The sequence below is a fragment of the Camellia sinensis genome, chromosome 1 (assembly GCF_055761805.1).
Source record: "Camellia sinensis isolate YWXY chromosome 1, ASM5576180v1, whole genome shotgun sequence".
NCBI lineage: Eukaryota > Viridiplantae > Streptophyta > Magnoliopsida > Ericales > Theaceae > Camellia > Camellia sinensis.
The window spans coordinates 152,624,090-152,645,591 of record NC_138961.1 but is presented as its reverse complement, the minus strand read 5'-3'; the positions used below and the strand labels follow the sequence as shown (position 1 = coordinate 152,645,591).

General features: G+C 36.7%; 1 protein-coding gene across 1 annotated transcript; it reads left to right on the top strand.

Moving 5' to 3' along the window:
* Positions 1-292: 292 nt before the first annotated feature.
* On the top strand, positions 293-2,957 carry LOC145798716 (uncharacterized protein At5g43822-like). Its single transcript, XM_082887445.1, has 5 exons — positions 293-424; positions 528-646; positions 1,269-1,502; positions 1,890-1,948; positions 2,914-2,957. Exons 1-5 carry the CDS (start codon positions 293-295, stop codon positions 2,955-2,957), a joined length of 588 nt encoding a protein of 195 aa, XP_082743571.1.
* Positions 2,958-21,502: the final 18,545 nt, after the last annotated feature.

The window sequence follows — 21,502 nt, the reverse complement described above, 5'->3', positions numbered from 1 at the left end:
AATTTTTTATTTTTTAGATTCTCAAACATTTTTGATTATGCTTAGAATGAGTGGTTTGAAAAAATATTGGATAAAAAATAAATAAAAATTTAATTGCAATTGCATTTGATGCATGTTTCATTTAATGTTATTTTTCATTTATTTGATTTGATTTAATTTTTTTTGATTAATTATTAATGTGGAACCCATTTTATTAATTAATAATTATGTTTGTAATATGATTGAATTTTCAGTATCATTTGGATGTTTGCAGAGGAAACAATTGAAGATTTACAATTTTGGGTAGGTGAAGATGGAGGGTATGGTGAAGAAATATCAGCAAAAATTTAGAAAAGTGAAAGAAGAGATGAGTCGATGGGATGAACTTCAATCTAGGTTGCTTTCCCAGTTCCGGAACTCATCTTTTAAAATTCAGAGGTTACATGCCCCTTCTAATTCACCACAACATACTTATAATATGAAATAGCTTATGAATTGTTCTTCATATTATAATTTGTGTTTTGTTTTTTGTTTTTGTTTGATTACAGGTTATCCAAAATCCCAAGAACTATGGTGCCTTGAAATGTATTGCTGGCATTGAAGATTTGGTCTTGAGAAAGCAGATGGAATCTTTGGAATCTATCTTGCTTTCCATGAATCAGACTCTGTAAGTTTTTGGGTTTCTATCTTTTGCTCTGTGCAATTTGTTGAGAAAATCTTGGATAAGAAAAAAAATCTCAACTTTTGAACTTATGATGATTATTTTTTTTATATTTTGGTAAAGCGAGCATTGCATTATCTTGCTTTCCATGAATAAGACTCTGTAAGTTATTGGGTTTCTATCTTTTGCTTTGTGCAATTTATTGAGAAAATTTTGGATAAGAAAAAAAAATCGCAACTTTTGAACTTATGGTGATGATTTTGTTTATATTTTGTGAAAGTAAGCATAGCAAGTTGGGATTGGGGCTTTTAGTTTTAGCATTTTTTTTTGAAATGATAGGAACAAAATTTTTAATGGTTGCATACTCTCCTTGAAGGCTTTGTCAATGGAGAAATGATTTAATGCTCTCAAATCAACTCTTGAATAAAATCGTCATTGTTTTTAGAGAGTAGATGTATTTCACGATATGTGATACATTTCAAATATTTTATGTATTCTTGATCATGATAATGTTGATCATATTGTTTTGCAACCAAGAGCGATTTTGCTCATTGACTTCTGAAGTACTCAAGTTATTGGGTTCATCGACAAATGTATGAATTTTTTAGTTTATTGTGAACTATTCCAGGGAAGAGTTTCATGGTATCGTTTTCTTTCTCAATAAAATTCTTTGTGATGGTAGACAGCTGGTTAAAGCAGGATCTATTCAGGCAGCCCCAAAACAGCTACAACAACGAATTGGTATAAAACCATCTCTAGTAGATTGTCTGGATGGGCTAAGCCTTATTTACGAGATGCACCAATCAGAGTATGGAAACTACTCACTACTCAGTGTCTTACATTTTCCCCCTCCCCACTGCAAGTAGGAATTTAGGATGGCTATGGGTAGTTTTTGGGTAGGCAGAACATTGAGTTGAAACAAAGACTTTTGTATTCTTTTGTTTTAGTTAAATTGATTTGGATTCAGTGCACATTTATGCTTAAAAAGTCATTTCATATTCTTTTCTCCATTCCTGGATTGTTGCTAGTATGGGTTGCACATCACTTAAATTGAGAAATTTAATTGATTTTTTTATAACATTCATCACATGCACTACTACTATCTCATTGTTCATAACCTCTATTTATTTCATGCCAGCGAGAGACTAGGGTTTCTTTCTTCTCATTCCACCATCTATTCTCAATGGAGTATGTTTTGTTTTGTTTTTTTAGTGTGCTATATCTTGAATTTTTATCACTGCGGTGGCAGTGATCTAGGTGCTCTCCAGCAACTCTTGGTTGATCAACCAAACATCCCCAAAGAGGAAGGTATGCAGACTATTTAATAACGAAGCAATGAAAATTATATAAAACCATAACTGAACTGAACTTCAGTGTCAAGAATGTCCACGAGTTGGAATATCAATAGCAAAAGATTATGTAACTCTGTTTGCAAGAAACAATTCAGATTTAAAGCCATCATGAAATTGATTAAATTGAGAAATAAACTAAAAGATATGGGAAGTAAGATAATCATAAGAAATGGGGATGAAACAAAAGAATAAACTGATGTACTACTTTCCATGGTCCACTAGTGGAACTCTAGGCTTGACATTGAGTCTGTTAAGATTACATCAGTTCATCTAGTATTATGACAATAAAATCAGGTGAAGTCAAAGTTCGTGATTTTGAAAATTATCAAACCTAGAAAATCTCGATATGTTGGATTGAGTTTTTGCTTCAATTACCTTTTTGTATTCATAATTTCTTGGATTGTTTTTAGCAATTCATTTGAGTTGGGAAACTTTATAGCAACTTGATTTAATGACTAGAAATTTGATTTGTCCCACTATGCTGATTCCTAGAGAATTTTCTTGGCCTACGGGTTTCTATACATATAAAACAACTGGTTCCAGTTATAATTTGCATATCACCTATGCTGGCCTTTGTTGAAATTTGTCATTAAAGCTGAGGAACTATGTAGTTATTTTCTTCTTGTTCCCTCCACAACCCCCCCCCACCAAAATAAACTTTTTTTTAACCTCCTATTTGGATCCATACAACAAACGCCGTGCGTATATGGGGGTACCATTTTATTCTGGGGTGTGTCGTACGTGTTCATATGGTGTTTGTTGTGTAGATCCACGTAGGTGAAAAAAATGGTGAAATTTATCTGGTGACAAATATCTTTTTTTTTTTTTTATTTAACTGCAGTCTTTAGCACCATCTTACTGTTAATTGATTTTCTGCAAATTCACAATATTTCTCATCTAATTGCTATGTTTTCGTTGCAGTGCAATCCATATTTGATATCGTGTTTGCTGAAGAAATATGTTGATCTTCTGCTTCTTGATGATCACAAATCTTGGTTGAAGAGACAAAGTTTTATTTTAATGATGCCTATAAACTACACTAGATGTACAAATTTCATGTTGGCTTTTTGCCAAACCAGGAAATTGTAAAGGTTGAGAGAGGAAGACAATAAGTAGACCATGATTTTGTGTTCACTGGCTGCCCAACTACATAATGACGGCAACCTGTATTCAGTGAGTGAGTCAGTAACTAGTATTAGATTAGAGAGTAGTATAGTATAGTGTAACTTACCCTAAAACTTTTCTCCATAGTCACAGATCCATACCCACCATAGCTTCCCACCTGCCCTACAGCTACCATTCCAGGTGATGAAGATGAAGATGGCAATGGAACCGCTGCAAAATCACACACACCACCAAACTAATATTAAAAATAAAAAATTAAAAAAAATTAAAAATATCAAATTACATTTTTTTTTTCTGGGTGTCAAAATTAGTGGGTTAGTTAATTAGTTAGTAGTAAGTTAAATTACTACTTATAAACATTCGATGCTTCACCATAAATTCAAACTCAGAATCTCCCCCAATTTATTTCTTAGAAATCAAGAGTATAATCACTTGAATGTTTGAAAAAAAAAAAAATGAAACCCAAGGATCTCAACTACTTGACCTAAACTTAAGTTCTTCATAAAACTATCAATTGATCCATATCAAAAATAGAAAATAGTTTAGTCTTTAGCATAATTTGAACAAAGTGACAAATGTAAAGCAATAAATATATACATATTGTAAGTACATCTACAAAAGCATTTTGTTTATGCCCATTATTCAATATTCTACCTAAGTATGTAATGTGATAGGGGATGGGTAGTGGCAGAAGAAAGATCGGTCTTTAGGTCTGATGTGTGGGGATAGTTTCTTCGTTCTTCGGTACCTTATTTTTTCTTTTGTTCACATCCCTAGTTATTTTCTTGTTTACTTTAGGCCTTGAGTGTGGGTTTTTAATGGGGTTGATGCTGGATGTCTTACCTGTGGCTCCTTTTGGTTACATAATAGTATATATGTTGAGCAACAGTGGACTTACTTCTTGTGAGTTAGAATATCTGCAAGGAGACATCAAATGGACCGGAATCTCAATTGAAGGGATGTTCATCCATCATTCATTTCGTGCTGGATTCTATTACCTTCAGGAAGGCTCCTAATATGCTTTACTGTGACATTTCTTCCTTTCAGCCAATGGAAATTTATGCTGATAACGAGGCGAAATTGACCCTTCATGGTCTTGTACAGGTATTGCTTTGGAAGTTTGGTTTTTGGTCTTTGCCTTATTTTTAACCATTATCTTACCTCTCAATTTTAGGTGTTCCTCTTTTGTTAGGTTTTCCCCTTTTCTGACATTTGTGGTCGTTAGTTCTTCCTTAACTTCATCTCTGTGAAGATGCTGAGCATTTTTTACTTCCATCCGATCAGGCTGAGGATCTCCTTCACCGTTTTTTGATTTTCTTAGTGCTCCACCCAAGGTGATACTCTTCTTTGACTCTAGTAATTTCGCTATCAGTAGCCGTTGTCTTGGAGCTCATTTTCCCCAATCAATGGTTTTGTCAAACGTTTAACTATTCTGTATTTTTTTTATATTTATTTTGTGCAGTTGTGGAAAGTGTTTGCCTTTTGAGCTTCTCATGTGGCATTGTGCTTGAGTTTATTTGATTATAGTTTTGTTGTTACTAATGCAGGTAATATTATCGCCAGATGCAGATCCACCAGTTGTCAGAATAATGGATTGCAAGTACGACATGCACTCACAAACATTCTTCGGCTTTCTTTTTTTAATGGTGGATGCACTTTGATGCTTCGATAAAATCCTACTCTGAGATCACGTTGATATTAATTTCTTGATGGATACATATTACATTCTACTAATATGGGACTAATCTTCAGAAAATTTCATGGTGCATATTTTATGAAGATTTATGTGATCTTCACATTATTATTGCAATTGACTAATTTACTTTAGGCTACTATTTTGGACAATTGCATATAGTTAAGGGCATTGAAAAACAAACATTAAATTTAAGGCTTGGGGGTGAGACAATGGTTGAAAATATAGATGTCGAAGTTGATGTTCTATCCCTTACCTATATTTTCTATGTTGCTTATCTGTCTTGTGAATGGTTAGACTTGATGGACTAGTTATTGTTGGATTTTTGGTGGAATTGATCGAGTTATAACTTTTGGATATTTTGTGGATATTTCACTATTTTATTATATTAGGATGAAATTATTTGTAATGATGAATGGATATCTTCATTTTGTTAATTCGTAAATGTGTTGATAACAAGTTAGGTTAAGTTGTGATGGAATTGTTTTATTCAACAGGTTTCAACATGAATAGGGTCATATTTGTGGAATTAAAATTTAGATTTTGATAAAATAGGTATATAATGTGGAAAAAAATATTATGGAATTATTGACAAAATTTTTCATCCCTAAAGAAGGTTTTTTTGTCTCTTATTTAGCTTAGGTGGATGATTAATTTTGTCATGAATTCTTTATTTCGTCGCTAAATGAATTTGTCATGACAAAAAATATTGTCACATTTTGTCACTATTACCCTCAATGTGTGACGAATTTTTTTTGACATTATTTCATTATTTTTAATGATGAATTTGTTTTTTGTCTCTATTGGTAGCTTCTTTGACAAAAAATTTTCGTCTTCGTTTATATTAAACGTGACAAAATTATTTTGTCACCATTTCTTATATTTATGACAAAATACTTTTGTCTCTAATTTCTCCTTTAATGAGAAAATATTTTGTCGCTAATTACTTCCAAGTATGTTCCTAACAGAGTGTATTGGAGACAAAAGAATTCGTCACAAATTTATCATTTTTAATGATGAATTTGTTTTTGTCTCTATTCGTAGCTTCTTTGACAAATTTTTTTTGTCTTCGTTTATATTAAACGTGTCAAAATTATTTCGTCTCTATTTCTTATATTTATGACAAAATACTTTTGTCTCTAATTTCTTCCTTTAATGACAAAATATTTTGTCGCTAATTACTTACAAGTATGTTCCCAACAGAGTGTATTGGAGACAAAAAAATTCGTCACAAATTTATCGTTTTTAATGATGAATTTGTTTTTGTCTCTATTGGTAGCTTCTTTGACAAAAAATTTTCGTTTTTATTTATATTAAACGTGACAAAATTATTTCATCTCTATTTCTTATATTTATGACGAAATACTTTTGTCTTTAATTTCTCCTTTAATGACAAAATATTTTGTCGCTAATTACTTACAAGTATGTTCCTAACAAAGTGTATTGGAGACAAAAAAATTCGTCATAAATTTATCATTTTCAATGACAATTTTTTTTTTTCATCTCTAAGACCCTTTAGCGACGACCCTTTGGCGACAAAACGGGTGACGAAAAATGTTCGTTGTAATTAGTTTGGGTGACGAAATATATACATTTTGGGACAAATTTGTTTCGTCTTTAAATCCCAAATTTGTTGTAGTGGGTGTTTTAAGTCTTGGAAGAGATGGAGAGGGAGGATTGTATGCAATGGCCTTAAACAATTTTTGTAACCCTTCAAAATGGAGCTGGGGTGCTGGTTTTAAAGAGGGAGAGAGGCAAGGAATGGGGGGGAAAAACAAATTCAAATTTTCCCCCCAAAAGGCAGCCCCTCGGATACAGGATCTGGGGGGAAACAAATTGCACAGCTGGAATACACTTAGAGAGAGGATCATGGCCGGCCAGGTTCAAAAGGTTCAGGTGGTCGGCCGGCCACCCCCCATGGCCGGCCGACCAGGGGTCAAAAGGGTCAATGAAGATTGCTGGTCGGCCACCTCAAAAAGGTGGTCTCCCATGTGTGCACAACACAACTATGCGGTCAAAATCCAGAAAAAGTGAACCAGAAGAGAGAAAAGACCATTTTTTAGAGGGGTTCAAAAGGGTCAGGCACAATTACTGGTCGGCCACCAAATATTGGTGGCCTCCCAGGTGTGTACAACACAAATATGGGGTTTAGGGTTCAAGAAAGTGGCCCCGGGGTGGTCAACATTAGCTTTCAAGTGAGAAAAACGGGCGTTGGAGAGCGATGAAGAAATAAAGCTGGCTTTTCAGAACAATTGCTGGCCTTCCGCCCTCCTACAAGCTTCCTAACAATGAAAATAAGGTCTCCACCAAAAATGAACCAAAACGGATGCAAAGCGAAGGTTCGGGGACCAAAACACGCGGCCTGGGGGCCCCGAAAATAGGCTGTTAAGCACCGGAGGTGGCGTTCGACCACGAAGTTGGTCTCTCGGGCCATAGTGTTCCTCAAAAGGGAGGAATAAGGTGTATGCCAAAAATCGGAGCAAACGGAGGTGGTTAGGCGGTCTCGAACCGAGGCACACGGCCGTCGGCTCCGAAAAATCGGAAACCGGGCTCCAAACGGGAAAAAATGGCCTACGACCACGAAACGTAGCCTATGGCCACTGAGAGATGATCTACGAGACCATTCCCTCCCTTCAGGAAAAGAAAACAGAGAAAACAGAGCCTGGTTCGCAAACCGAGGCAAGGCACGAAAGAGTCCAGAAATCCGGAGGCAAGGCTTGCAGCCGGGACTCTGAAACTTCTGAACGAGCACAATATACAATATCACCGAGCGCTCAATCAGTGACGTCTGAGTCTTAAGGTCGGTCAAAAATGGGGTGTCTACAGCGGCCCAAGGCCTCGCACGTGCGGCTTAGCCCCTAGTCTTGAAAAATTCCAGCTTAAGTGAAAAACCCCCTGGATTCAGCATCAAACCTCCCGAAACAAGTGGGACTCAGAATTGAAGTTAAGAGAGACGAAAACCGAGAGATAGATTTCAAAAAGTGTTGAACCTGACACGTACAAAATAAAGTAGGGCGGTTTACGTACCCGGTCGTCACAACCTCCCCACCATAGGAAATTTCGCCCCCGAAATTTGATTGAACTACCCAAACAAGATAAAGACGCCAAGTGGTCAAAACCATGCGAGATATTTTTTGCAAATCACAATATCTATTTCCAATCAAAATTCGTTATTCTCATCATAGTTTCCACACATCTAGTCTCAAGGCTAACAATAACGGTTCATAATATCATATAAGCATGAAATATTTAGATCAAAAACAATGGCCACACATATCAATCTCATACTTAAAACAACAATACTTATAATAACACGTAGTTAATAATCTTAATGTGTTTCCTTCAACACTAAGGAATATTACAATTTAAAATCACTTAAGCATTCACAAACAAATCCAGATACTTGGATCGGACCTTAGCTTCCCATTCTCAAGTTGCCTCCTCAACCCTATGGTGCCTCCACAACACCTTTACTAACGGTATAGTTTTGCCTCGTAGCACTTGCTCCCGAGTGTCTAGTATTTGAACTGGCCACTTTTCGTAAGGAGCATCCTCATCTACCTCCAATTTAACCCAATCAAGCACGTGAGAAGGGTCGGGTTCATACTTCCTAAGCATAGACATATGGAACATATTATGAACCCTCGAAAGTTGTAGCGGTAAAGCCAACCGATACGCCAACTCCCCGATTCTCTCTAATATCTCGAAAGGCCCAATAAACCTCGGAGACAACTTACTACTCTTACCGAATCTCATCAAACCCCACCTAGGTGAGATCTTGAGGAAAACATGGTTACTCACTTCGAAAGATAAAGGCTGTCTCCTCTTATCGGCATAACTTTTCTGTCGGCTTTGGGCCGCAGCTAACCTCTTCAGAATGAGTGCAACTTTCTCGGCTGTCTCCCTAACAACTTCCGGACCCGACAACGGTGCATCTCCCACCTCTGCCCAACAAATTAGTGATCTATAACGTCGGTCATACAAGGCCTCAAACGGTGCCATCTCGATGCTAGCTTGGTAACTATTGTTATAGGCAAACTCAATCAATGGTAAATGCCTCTCCCAAGACCCCTTGAAATCTAGGACATAAGCTTTAAGCATGTCCTCTAAAATCTGGATGGTACGCTCAGATTGCCCATCGGTTTAAGGGTAGTAAGCGGTGGTCAACTTAGTTCCCAATGCCTCTTGAAGGCTTTGCCACAACCGGGCAGTAAAGTGAGGATTCCTATCCGATATAATGGTTACAGGAACTCCATGAAGTCGAACTATCTCTCTAATGTACAACTCTACCAAGTGTTCAACTGAGTCGCCGGTACGCATTGGAATGAAATGCGTAGACTTAGTCAACCTATCAACAATCACCCAAATGGCATCATTGCCCCGTTGTGTTCTAGGAAGCCCAACTACGAAATCCATGGTAACGTGCTCCCATTTTCACTCGGCTATCAGTAAGGGTTGTAACAAACCCACTGGTCTTTGGCGTTCGGCTTTCACTTGTTGACAAGTAAGGCACTTCGACACAAAGGATATGACATCCCGCTTCATACCCCTCTACCAAAACTGACGGCTAAGATCACGATACATTTTGGTGCCTCCCAGGTGTACCGCAAGGCGTGAGTGATGGAACTCCTGAAGCACTTCCTCTCTATAAGGTTCTGGTACAAACAAACGGTCAAGGAATCGCATACTCTGATCCGAGTGGATGTTCAAACCCTTCTCTTCTTTCCCGTTGGAGATTCTATCACGGATTGACTCTACTTCACGGTCTCCTTGTTGTGCCTCTATAATTTTACTAATCAAGATAGGTTGAGCACTCAAAGTAAACAAAATTGCACCCTCTTCAGACTCACCCAAGTGCAATTCAAACTTGCCGATGTCACCCAACCCATTCCTGAATGGCCACACTCAGATGATAGTGTAACTCAAAGTCATAATCCTCTAAAAAAATCATCCACATCCGTTGGCGTAAATTCAAGTCTTTTTGGGAAAACAAATACTTTAGACTCTTATGATCGGAGAAAACCTCAAACTTCTCGCCATATAAATAATGCCTCCAAATTTTCAAGGCAAACACTACTGCCACTAACTCCAAGTCGTGAGTAGGGTAATTCTTCTCATGAGTCGTCAATTGCTGTGAACCGTAAGCTACCACCTTTTCCCCTTGCATCAAGACACAACCAAGTCCATCCCGAGATACATCACAATAAACGGTGTAAACCAAACCACTTTCCAGAATTATCAACACCGGTGCGGTAGTCAATCTAGTCTTAAGATCTTGGAACGACTTCTCACAAGCCTCACTCCACACAAACTTAACCCCCTTTCTTGTCAATCTAATCAAAGGCGCATCGAGTTTAGAAAAGTCCCTTACAAAGCGTCGATAATACCCCGCAAATCCCAAGAAACTCTATATTTTTGGGTTGTTCCCAATCTTGAACAACATCTATCTTTGAAGAGTCTATAGTTACCCCCTCTCTTGACACTACATGACCCAAAAACTTTACCTCGGTAAGCCAAAACTCGCATTTCTCAAATTTGGCATACAACTGGTGCTCCCTAAGCAAGTCAAGTACTACCCTCATGTGAGCCTTATGTTTCTCCTCGGAGGTTGAGTAAATTAAGATGTCATCCACAAAGACGACCACAAAATAAACCAAGTATTCTCTAAAAATTCGGTTCATCAAGTCCATAAAAGAAGTCGGTGCATTAGTCAACCCAAAAGGCATTACAAGGAATTCATAATGGCCATAACACGTACAATAGGCCATTTTCTGGATGTCCTCCTCCCAGACTCTCAACTGATGGTACCCCGAACTCAAATCTATCTTTGAAAAGCAACAAAACCCTCTAAGTTGGTCAAACAAGTCATCTATTCTGGGTAAGAGATACTAGTTCTTGACGGTAACCCGATTCAACTTGCGGTAATCAATACACAACCGTAACGACCTATCCTTCTTCTTCACAAAGAGAGCCGGCGCTCCCCAAGGAAATGTACTAGGGCGTATGAAACCCTTGTCTAAAAGCTCTTGGAGTTGACTCTTCAACTTATGCAACTCCGCGGGAGCAAATCTATAAGGTGCCATGGAAATTGGTACCATTCCAAGCACTAAGTCAATGGTGAACTCGATCTCCTGGTGAGGTGACAAACTAGTAAGATCCTCGGGAAATACGTCTGGGTATTCGCAAACTACCCTTGGCATCTCAACACGAGTCCCGTCACTCTCACTATCCAAGAGCATAGCAAGAAGGCCACTAAGCTCATTTTTACGAAGACAACCAATCGATGCCTAGAATGACATCAAAACTCGACATGTCTAGCAACACAAAAGCAAACGGAAGTCAATGCCCGGCAACCTCTATCTCACAACCACGATACCCCTGATCTAAGTCAACTGTACCCCCAACTGGTGACTCTACTCTAAACGGAGACGTTAACCGTGCCATCCTTAATTCCAATGCAGATGCAAATGCAGTAGATATGAATGAATGAGACGCACCCATATCTATCAACACATTAGCCAAAGAATTGCATACAACAAAAATACCTCTCACAACTAAGGATCTCGGCAACTGCTCTGGTGTAGTAACAGTATACACACACCCTTGTGGCCTCTAATCAACCTGCTCATCTCTCAGAGCATAGGCCTGCTGCACTGACCGAGCCAAAGTGGCTCCCTGATTAGCTCGCGAAGTCTGGACTGAGTGAGCCTACTAGTGGCTCTGAGTCTGCCTCGACCCTGATGCGCCAGATGCGCCTCCCAACTACGGGCAAGCTCTCTTCATGTACCCTGATTAACCACATTGATAGCAAGTAGGCCCCTGCCCCCTACTTTGAGACTGACTCTGAGATTGGTTAGGTGGTGGTGGTGGCAACATCTGCTGTTCTCCTCTTTTCTGCGGACATGCAAAGGCCTTGTGACCTAGTTGGCCACATTTGAAACAAGAAAAGCCACCTGGTGCACTCTTCCCCGAGCTCGCACTAGGCAAGGGAAAGGTGGATTTAGACTGCTGTGGTTGGGACTGGGATGAAAATGTGTTTCTGCTCTTCTTGTTGGGCCTATAGTCCCCCTGTGACTCTTGACCCCTCGACCTTGACCCTCGGATTCTCTCATCCTTGGCCTCCACAGTAATCTCTACGTGGGCCGCTGCTTCCACAAGTTAGTCATAATTTTGGATCATGCTTCCGGCAACCTTGAACAAGATTTTGGTCCTTAGCTTCTTCTCAAACTCAATGCAACGACGCTCTTCCATTGCTACCAATTCCGGTGCAAATCGGGACAAACTAGACAAAGTCGCTTCGAACTCGGCCACGGACATGTTGAGTTACTTAAGGTCCTGGAATTCGTGCCTCAACCTCTCCGTAGTGGGAGGTAGGTACCTGTCTTAGAAAGCCACCACAAATGCTTCTCATGTCAGTTCTATTCGGCCTTTGGCGTATTTCCACCATTGGACCGCATCTCCCTTGAGATAGTAACTCGCAAGAGTCACTCTAAGCTCATTGTCTTCGATGTGAAGCATCCCAAATGTCTTCACTGTCTGTTCAAGCCACTCATCCACTTTCTTAGGCTCAGGACGACTATGGAACTCATCCAGTTTGGCCCGCAAAAACTCCCTAGTGAGAAAGCTCACCCTTGTATCTATGGTGTTCTCTATAGCTTGGTTCTCCACCCTTAGCAGGTTCATCGACTCCCTCAAAGCCCCTGTCATTTCTCGGGCTAGGGCCCTCATTGCGGCTTGACTCGCTTGTCTCGAAATTTCCGCTTGCCCTCCTTGCTCGGCCATATTAGCTTGGCCCAACCCTTCCTCTTGCACCGAAACCTCATAGACGGGTACCTTGTGCACACCCCGGCGAGCCCTGCCACGCCTTCCACCTCTACTACCTCTTCCGTCACGGGTTTGACCCCTTCCTGACATTCTAATTAGGAATAAGATAAACAACTTAGCACATAATCTCAAATGTGCTCGTGAATCCTCTCACTCGTTTGAATATAACAATTCTATACAATTTCTATCGTACAACAATTCAATTCACTCCACATAAACACTTAGTCACATAAGCACAAACGGATTATTCTTCTGTGATGAGATTCATCCTATGAAAAACCAAGAATTCTTAATAGAATGAGTATTGATCAGGTACCCTTCTAATAAGACCTCAAGGAATTTAATAGGCATAAATAACATCCCAAAAGTCCAATCTCATACCCATATAGTTACATAAGCATGTTATCACATAATCATGAAAAACAAAACATTTCCTAATCATGCGAAATGAACTCACAGTGGCAAAACAACCACTTCTCGCGAGCCCCAAATATTCAAACCCAGTAGCTCTGATACCAAGTTGTAACGCCCCAAAATAACTCAACACAATAAAGTACATCCACCAACATCCATTAAGGAATAATAGCAAATCTCCAACCTCTACATCATTAATCAATAAGGTTTGTACAAAAGTCCCACATGCGAATTATACATTCAAGGGTATAGAAATACATGAATCTATAGCATGTAGAACATCAAATCTCAAAATAAATAAAATGCCCTTAAGGGCTTAGATGTTCCAAGGCTTAAGCCCGGTTACACAAAAATGGTTTCACAAATCCATACATTTATAGCCCTTAGCTAGCAAAATAAATCACAACAAAAATAAAGTCATTTACTACTCACAAAATATGTGCACGCCCTCAACTCGGCGGGATCACCACATCTTTTCCTGCACCAAAATTCCATAGGGGTGAGCATAAAGCTCAGTAGAGAAATCCATAACAAAGTGTATACATTTTGTACAAGCCTCATAAAAAGAAATACATATGCCATGCTATGCTTCTGACGTGAAAAATCACATTGTCATCTTTTGAAAATCTTTTATGCTCAATGATATCTTGATGTCTCAAAAAGAAATCACAAACTATCAATTTAATGCGCGCGCCGGGGGGGGGAGGGAGGGGAGGGAAGGGGGGAGGGGCAGTAAATACGACTCAGGTAATCCCTAGGTTGGTGTCTGCAAGTAGGCATAACTAGCTCTACCAATATCCCACTTTACCGTTTGCTAACCGAAAAGAAAGTGGTACCTCCTCTGTGCGTGTTTTCGGTCTTTCACCCTAGACACTCAGGCCAACTTAACTAATTTCATCTACACCTCCTATCTGGATTTACCAACGTATTTACTCCAAAAAATTTCAATAATAAATAAAAAAAATTATTATAAACTTCTTTTCTCAATGTAAGTTTCCAAACTAGAATCAAAACATGTGATAACCGATTGAATGGATGAGCAAAGCAACAAATACCATTGCAACAATATTTATTTCTCCATGTTCAAAATACTTCAACAATAATCCCATGAGAATCAAAACCCCCATTTCTCCTTTCCATGCCATTTCACAAATAGCCACATATTTATCTAATTTTATCGATAATAGCAATATTTCTTTATTTCCTATTTCCCTCAACATTTTAGCCCTTACAAGACTACACCAACACTAAACAACAACTACAACATTCACAATTCTCATGCCCCATGAAAATCATCATTTAGTACATAACAATAATAAAAGGGTTCTCATCCTTTACTCATTTTGGCCCATAAAATAACTTATTAACAATGTCAATCACAAACACCTTTACAACTTTTGAAAGCCCCAATTTCAAGGTTTTTGTCAACCACACCACACACACACACCAATCTTTTGAAAGAATTTCCTCAAAATCATTTCTCCCTAGCCAATGTAATTTAAAACCCTCAAGAAAATTATGTCATGGAAAATGAGGAGCAAAACCCCTCCCAAACTACTCACATTGTTGAGCCAACCATCCATACTCAATATTTACAAGAGAAATTCAAAAATCAACAACAAATCTTGGAAAATATATATATGACTCAAAGGAAGTCCCTACCTCATGTTTGATGGAGAGATTTGATGAAACCCTAGAATTAGAAATTGTAGAAATTCAATCTCCACAATACAAGATGAAGTTCTTGCTTTGCTCTCCAAGATTTTGTGTAAAAGATGGATCAAAACTCAATGGATTGCAAGAAATCAAAGGTTCTTGGCGTTTGATAAGAGTTTTTAGAGAGAATGAGGAGCAAAAGTGTTTTTAGAGTGAGAATGAAGGGTTAAAAGTGACACACACTCAGCCAAAAGAGAGAGAAAAAAAAAACAGAGTTCTCGGATCCTGCATGTCCCGCACGTGCGGAGCTTGCTTCCCGCACGTGCGACATTGATCCCGCACGTGCGGTACTTCTCCCCCGCACTAGCCTCCGCACCTGCATATAATGCAATGTGCAGCCTAGAATTTCCCCCAGATTCCCGCACGTGCGGCTCAGCCCCTAGTCCAGAAAAATTCCAGCGTAAGTGTAAAACCCCCCGGATTCAACGTCATGCCTCCCGAAACAAGTGGGACTCAGAATTGAAGTGAAGAGAGATGAAAACTGAGAGATAGATTTCAAAAAGTGTTGGACCTGACACGCACAAAATAAAGTAGGGGGGTTTACGTACCCGATCATCACATAGGATTTGACCAAAAGTGCAGGGCATTGGCTGTTATGATTTCATGTGTACAGGTCAAAATGAGATTTGATACAAAGTGCAGGAGTGCACAATGTAATTTACCCCGAACCAATTTAACTTGCTGTATATAGTGTGCAACAATGTTGCACGGTCAATTGAGCTCATTACAAGACTCATTTCAATAATTCAAATCGTTTACTTTTTAAAGTATATCGAGTAAAATATATTTGTAAAAAAATCAAGTTGATCGGATATCGAAGTCTTTTCATCAAATTATATTTGTATTTAGTTTCAAATACAAATGTCATTTGATGAAAAGATTAACAATGTCCGATTGATTTAATTTTCTAAAAATATATTTTACTCGATTTTTTAAAAAGTAAAATATATAGATTATCAAAATAGATCATGTAATGAGCACAATAGGCCACCCCAAACCATTTCTTCCTTTGTCATGCTAAATTATTATCAAGAAAGAAAGTGGAAGGAAAGTAACTTTAAAAAATTGTTAAAAACTTTATGAAAGTTGATTAATATTTGTTGAAATATTTTTAAAATATTTAAACATTGTTTTGGATTTTTGAGTTTTTCAAAACTTTCATTCTTATATTTTTTATTACCTTACGAAGTCTTGTCCCACATAGGAAAGAGAGGGCAAACAATTTCTTATCATGATCGGGTGGTTAAAATGCTACAAAATACAATCAAATGGTTAGGTTTCAAATTGTTAATAGTTTATGACTATTATTAATGACTATTTTATTCAAAATCAAAAGGAGAGACGTGACGGTTAGGAACAATCATGTTCTGATCTATATAAAGATCCGATTAGACATTCAGAAATAACCAAAAAAATTCAAACTCTCCCTATTTTCTCAAGGCTTTCTATAAGACAATCTATTATTCTTTATCTTGTTCCAAACTTGTTCTATTTCGTGCATAAATGAAGGTATTTGGGATAATTTTCATTAAGTGCAAAATGCAAATTGACAGACAATTTTGGTTGGATTTCATTATATCCTAAAGACGATTTTCTGTCGCCACTATTTATGGGAGCAAATAACATCTTAAAGATAACGACGTTTATAACATGTCTTGAAGTGATTTTCTCTTTTGTTCTTGACATCATTGCCATACCTATTAACACTATTGTCAATGATTCGAGTTGGTGGTTTTTTAGCCTTTTGTACGATTATTTTTGAGTCAATTATGAACTCTCATAACAAATTCGAGTGCGTCTTGAGCAATTCACACCATGATTGAGCGAATCAAAAAAAGGAAAAAGAACAAGTACCAAAAATTGGAGAACAACCACCTTCGCTAATTATTACATTAACGTTGTGTTTGATTAGAAGACTTGAGAAAGGATTTAGAAAAGAAAAATAACAAATGTAAGTGAAATGTGAATAAAATATATTTATATTTCACATAATTTCACACATTTTTTCTCTTCCCATTTCTAAATTCTTTCCCAAATCACTCAACCAAACACAACATAAGTTGTGTTGGGTTTTTTTCACTATCGAGTAATTACCACTCCTATTAGTCCTAAAGTGGAACCGTGGCATGTGAACGTGGGCTCCAAACCATGGAAAATTATTCAATATTTCTGAAGTACTATGTGTCTATACTTCTTAATTAATTATCATTTAATATGTCCCATCATGTTCTCCTATCACCCAACATAATATCTCACCTATATACACCTTCTCTACCAATTACAATACTATAGAATACCACGTATTTATATTTTGGAATTACTGAATAATTACCCACAAACCAATGGATGGGACGAATTTGTCTACCATTTAGTAAATTAGACTGGGCCAAGTCAGCTCCAATCATGCATCCGTTACTACTATTTTAATAATCAAAGACCACAATATGAGCATGCTGAATTATTAATAGAATTTAATGAATGCACTTTAAAACTAACACATAGAATGATGGCTGAGGATATGTATGTATGTATGTGTTTCAATGCTTGAGGAATTTAGAAAGCATGTATGTATGTGTTTGTTTCAATGCTAGAGGAATTTCGAGAGAAGACAAGAAAGAACGAAAGGCCAGAGCAGTCATAGACATCATTTTTTTTTTTATCAGCAAAGAAGTGGTGAAAAATAACATATATTACATATGAGATTACGTCAATAAAGGAGGAGGTAATGAATTAGGCCTACCCTAATTAGTCACTATGACTTTTTAAGGGTTTAGTCTTTTAGGGGTGGTCGTGGGTTTAACTCTCTTTTGGGGGAGTTGAATTAAAGTGTAAACACTTGGTGCTTCGTAAAAGTGAGGAGGTTAACTACATACGTACTAATATAATAATTAACAACTGACTTTCAACGATTAAAAAAAAATAAAAACAAAAGAAAAGAAAGTGCAAAAATTATCAAAGCAAAGCAATGCGATCCCAATTAAATTTACACCAAGAAGAATGTCACTAGCACAACCTTAAAGGTTGGTGAAAAACCAACAAGAAGCAAATTAAAAAGCAACCAAAAGGCTTACAAGCAACCAAACACCTATGCAGCTGACAGTGAAGTCACCAATTTGCCATTCCAATACAGCCAAACTAGTAGCTGCAACAATCACACACCCCTCCGTCTCTCCTCCGTCTCTGCTCCTAGATTTTGTTCTTGCTGCATAATTTTACTTCTTGTAGGTCGTAAATAATGGCCCCGTTTAATAGAGTTGCTGTCAAATTTGGTACAGCTGTGGAATTATAAATTTAAAAAACAGAATAGTGTTTGGTAAATAAGCTGTAAAATAATTTTTTACTGTGTAATTGTCATTTTTATCCTCATGAACATAACGATTGTTATTTTTTCATTCTCTTCAGTTTTAATTTTTTTTAAAAAATTATTTCATTAATGAAAGTTAATATAATTAATATCAATTAATATAAAAATTGATACATTTCATTACAACAATTGTTATTTAATTTTTTTTATTTCATTTAATAAAAGTTATTTCATTTTTATTCATTAATATCAATTAGCAACAATTTTTTTTATTTATTTATTACAATACCAAATATAAAATTCTTTTAATAGAAGTTATTTAATTGAAATAAATTTATATTACTATTAATTGTGAAATAAATTTATATCAATCTTTTCTTTTTCTCCTTATTTTCTTTTCTCTTCTTTTTTTTTCTTCTTCTCTTCTTTCTTTGTTAATTTTGTTTAATTTATTAATTCATTAAAATTAATACCAATTAATATTCATGTTCTAATTCATATTAATGTTGTGTTTTTTTTACATATTATTTGTTATTTAATATAAAAATTGTTATTATATATATATATATATATTTTTTTTTTCATTATATATTATTTGGTATTTTTAATATAAAAATTGTTTTAGTGTGATTTAATATAAAAATTGTTATTTTATATATATATTTTTTATCTTAATGTTGGGTATAGACTGGAGATGGCTCGCCGTCGCCGTCACCGTCGATGACCTAGCCACCGTCAAAACAACGCTGGAGATGCAAAAGAGAGAGAGAGAGAGAGAGAAAGAGAGAGAGATCACGGAGAGAGAAAAGAAGAGAGAGAGAGCTCTGGTTTGACCATATCGTGACCAAAACCCTAGCCTAGTTGTCCGACCAGATCGCGAAGAGAGAGAGTTCTGGTTCGTTGAGAGCTTTAGTTCTCTAACTAGATTGCGATGCTCCGGTTAGGGTTTCAGATCGCGATGGCAATGGTGAAGGAGAGAGAGTTTCAGATCGTGAGAGAGAGAGAGAGAGAGAAGAGAGATCGTGAGAGAGAGTGAAAAGATAGCGAAGAGAGAGAACTCTGGTTTGCCTCCGCCAAAAATCACTATCGCCGGAAATCTCTACCGGAAATCGCCTCTGTCTCTCTCTCTCAAGTGAGCAATGAACTGTGTTTTGTGAAATGGGATTTATATAGTTGGGTTTTTAGTAATAGTTGGGTATTGACGAGGGCATTTAAGTAATTTTAGCCTCCCCCCTCCCCCCCACACTAGCTACGCGCTTAAGTCGAAATCTTAAGCACTCCCTGGCTAGTTTTTTGAGATAAGCTGAAAAATAGCTTGATTTAAGTTATAAGCTGGTTAACTTAAGCTGCACCAAACACAATATTTTAGTTTAAATTAAGTTAAAAACTAAAATAGGTAGCTTATAAGTAATACCAAACATGCCCAATGTCATTAACGGAATAGCTCAAGGAGGGGCATGAAGCTTTGATCCACATTGTAATCCTTTGATAGTTTCACACAACCTTAAAATCCAGCTGTCACTACACCAAAATTGGGCTTTAGCGGCGGTTTTTTACCGCCGTTAAAGGCTGTAAAACCGCCGTTAAAGCCTTTAACGGTGGTATTAACGGCGGTTTTGTTACCGCCGTTTATGCGCGTGTCGGAAAAAGTACAACCGTCGTAAAAAGGTAAATTACCGTCGTTAAAAGTCGACCAAAAACGGCGGTATATAGGACCAAAAACGGCAGTTTTTTACCGCCGTAAATAGGTTCAAATTTTTCAAAAAATAATTTTTTCTTCTTGCACTCCCCAAGTCTTGAACCCTCAATCTCTCATCCACCCACACTAACCACTCTACCATAGCCACTCTTTATGAAATATATTTCCTAAATAAATATTTAAACATTACTTTTACTTTATTGTAGATGGTTTCGCCGGAGCACGCCGGAGTTTCGCCGGCAAAAACCGCCGTCATTAACGGCGGTAATGATTGGGCATTAGCGGCGGTTTTGTTACCGCCGTTAAAAGTGGGCATTAACGGCGGTTTTTTTAACGACGGTAACGAAACCGCCGTTAATGATACCTTTAACGACGGTTTTCGTTACTGCCGTTAAAAAAATCGCCGTTAATGCCCTGCTTTAGTGTAGTGTGTGAGTCATTAAAATATTGTCATTTCTATGTTTCCAAATGGACTAGAGCACATCCAAGGAGATGGCTTTCCCGATCATCTTCTCCTTTTTTTAAAGTTTAGTACCAGCCCACCAATGAAATAAGCTATTCAAAACCCAGGCATTGCCCATTGCAAGCCTCACCATCTCATGATATTGGACCAAATCTGCCAAACAAATGGATTTTCCCTCTAACTCCCACATTCCCACACGTTAATGATACATATCTTTTCCATCTCCCTATAATTCTTTTCTATTCTTTGAGAATTACAAGGTTTTTTTTTTTTTTACACAATTAATTAGGTAATTCCTAATGATGATTTTGGTCAACCACTCGTGAAATCTATCTATCTATTTATATAAAGGGAGGCTTGAGATGGTGTTGATACGTAATATCACAAGAAATGTTAGGACTCAAAATTAAGACCTTGAGCCTGGTATCTTACCACTTGAGGGATACATAATATGTGTGGCTTTAAATCAAAATAAAAATTTATATTTTTTAGATTTAACAGTATACTTATCGGGTTAACACACTCGGACACACACCACTAGTATATAAATTGCTAGCAATCACCCGTGCGATGCACGAGATTTTAGAAAATCAATAATCATTATAAAAAAAAATTGCTATTTTGTTGTATTCTCTAATATGGATAAAATAATTTTTTTCAAGCAACAGGAGATATTACATTAATCATTCCACACAGTATAATGAATTAAAATAAAATTAATTTTAATTCTTATTATATTCAGTTAGTGGTTAAAAAGTTTTACATGTTTTTTTTTTTTTAATTTTAAGCATAAATAATAGGTTTGAAAATATATTAAAGTTGAACAGACAACCATAAATAATAAAATTGTTTTAATTTTTTTTTAAAAACCTAACATTTGCATTTGCTCAAATTCTAAATCTGCATAAAAAGACATTTTAAAAAAAGAAGAAATTTGTGACTTAGGTATCAAAAGAAATGGGTTCATAAAAATTAATTTAATCATGAGTTATTTTAATGATTAAATTTAAAGTATAAACTCATATTCAAATAAATTCTGATGCTCTCTTCACTTCCAATCTAACATCTATGCCCAAAAAAATTAAACGCAAATAGTCAATAAGTGAGAGAGTCACAAATTAGTAATAGTAGCACTTCAAAAAAAGAATGAAATTTCAATTAAATGACGCTTTATTAGTAAAAAAAAGAAAGAAATAAAAAAAATAAAGATTATAGGGAAAAAAAAGGAAAAGAAACAAAAACAAAAACAAAATTTAAAGAAGAATAAAATAA

Bases quoted from the DNA above. Each gene is read 5' to 3' on its own strand.
- LOC145798716 (XM_082887445.1), top strand. From the start codon at position 293: ATGGAGGGTATGGTGAAGAAATATCAGCAAAAATTTAGAAAAGTGAAA. The intron at 647-1,268 runs GTAAGTTTTTGG...GAACTATTCCAG, and splicing joins CTTTCCATGAATCAGACTCT to GGAAGAGTTTCATGGTATCG. The intron at 1,503-1,889 runs GTAGGAATTTAG...CTGCGGTGGCAG, and splicing joins TTTCCCCCTCCCCACTGCAA to TGATCTAGGTGCTCTCCAGC.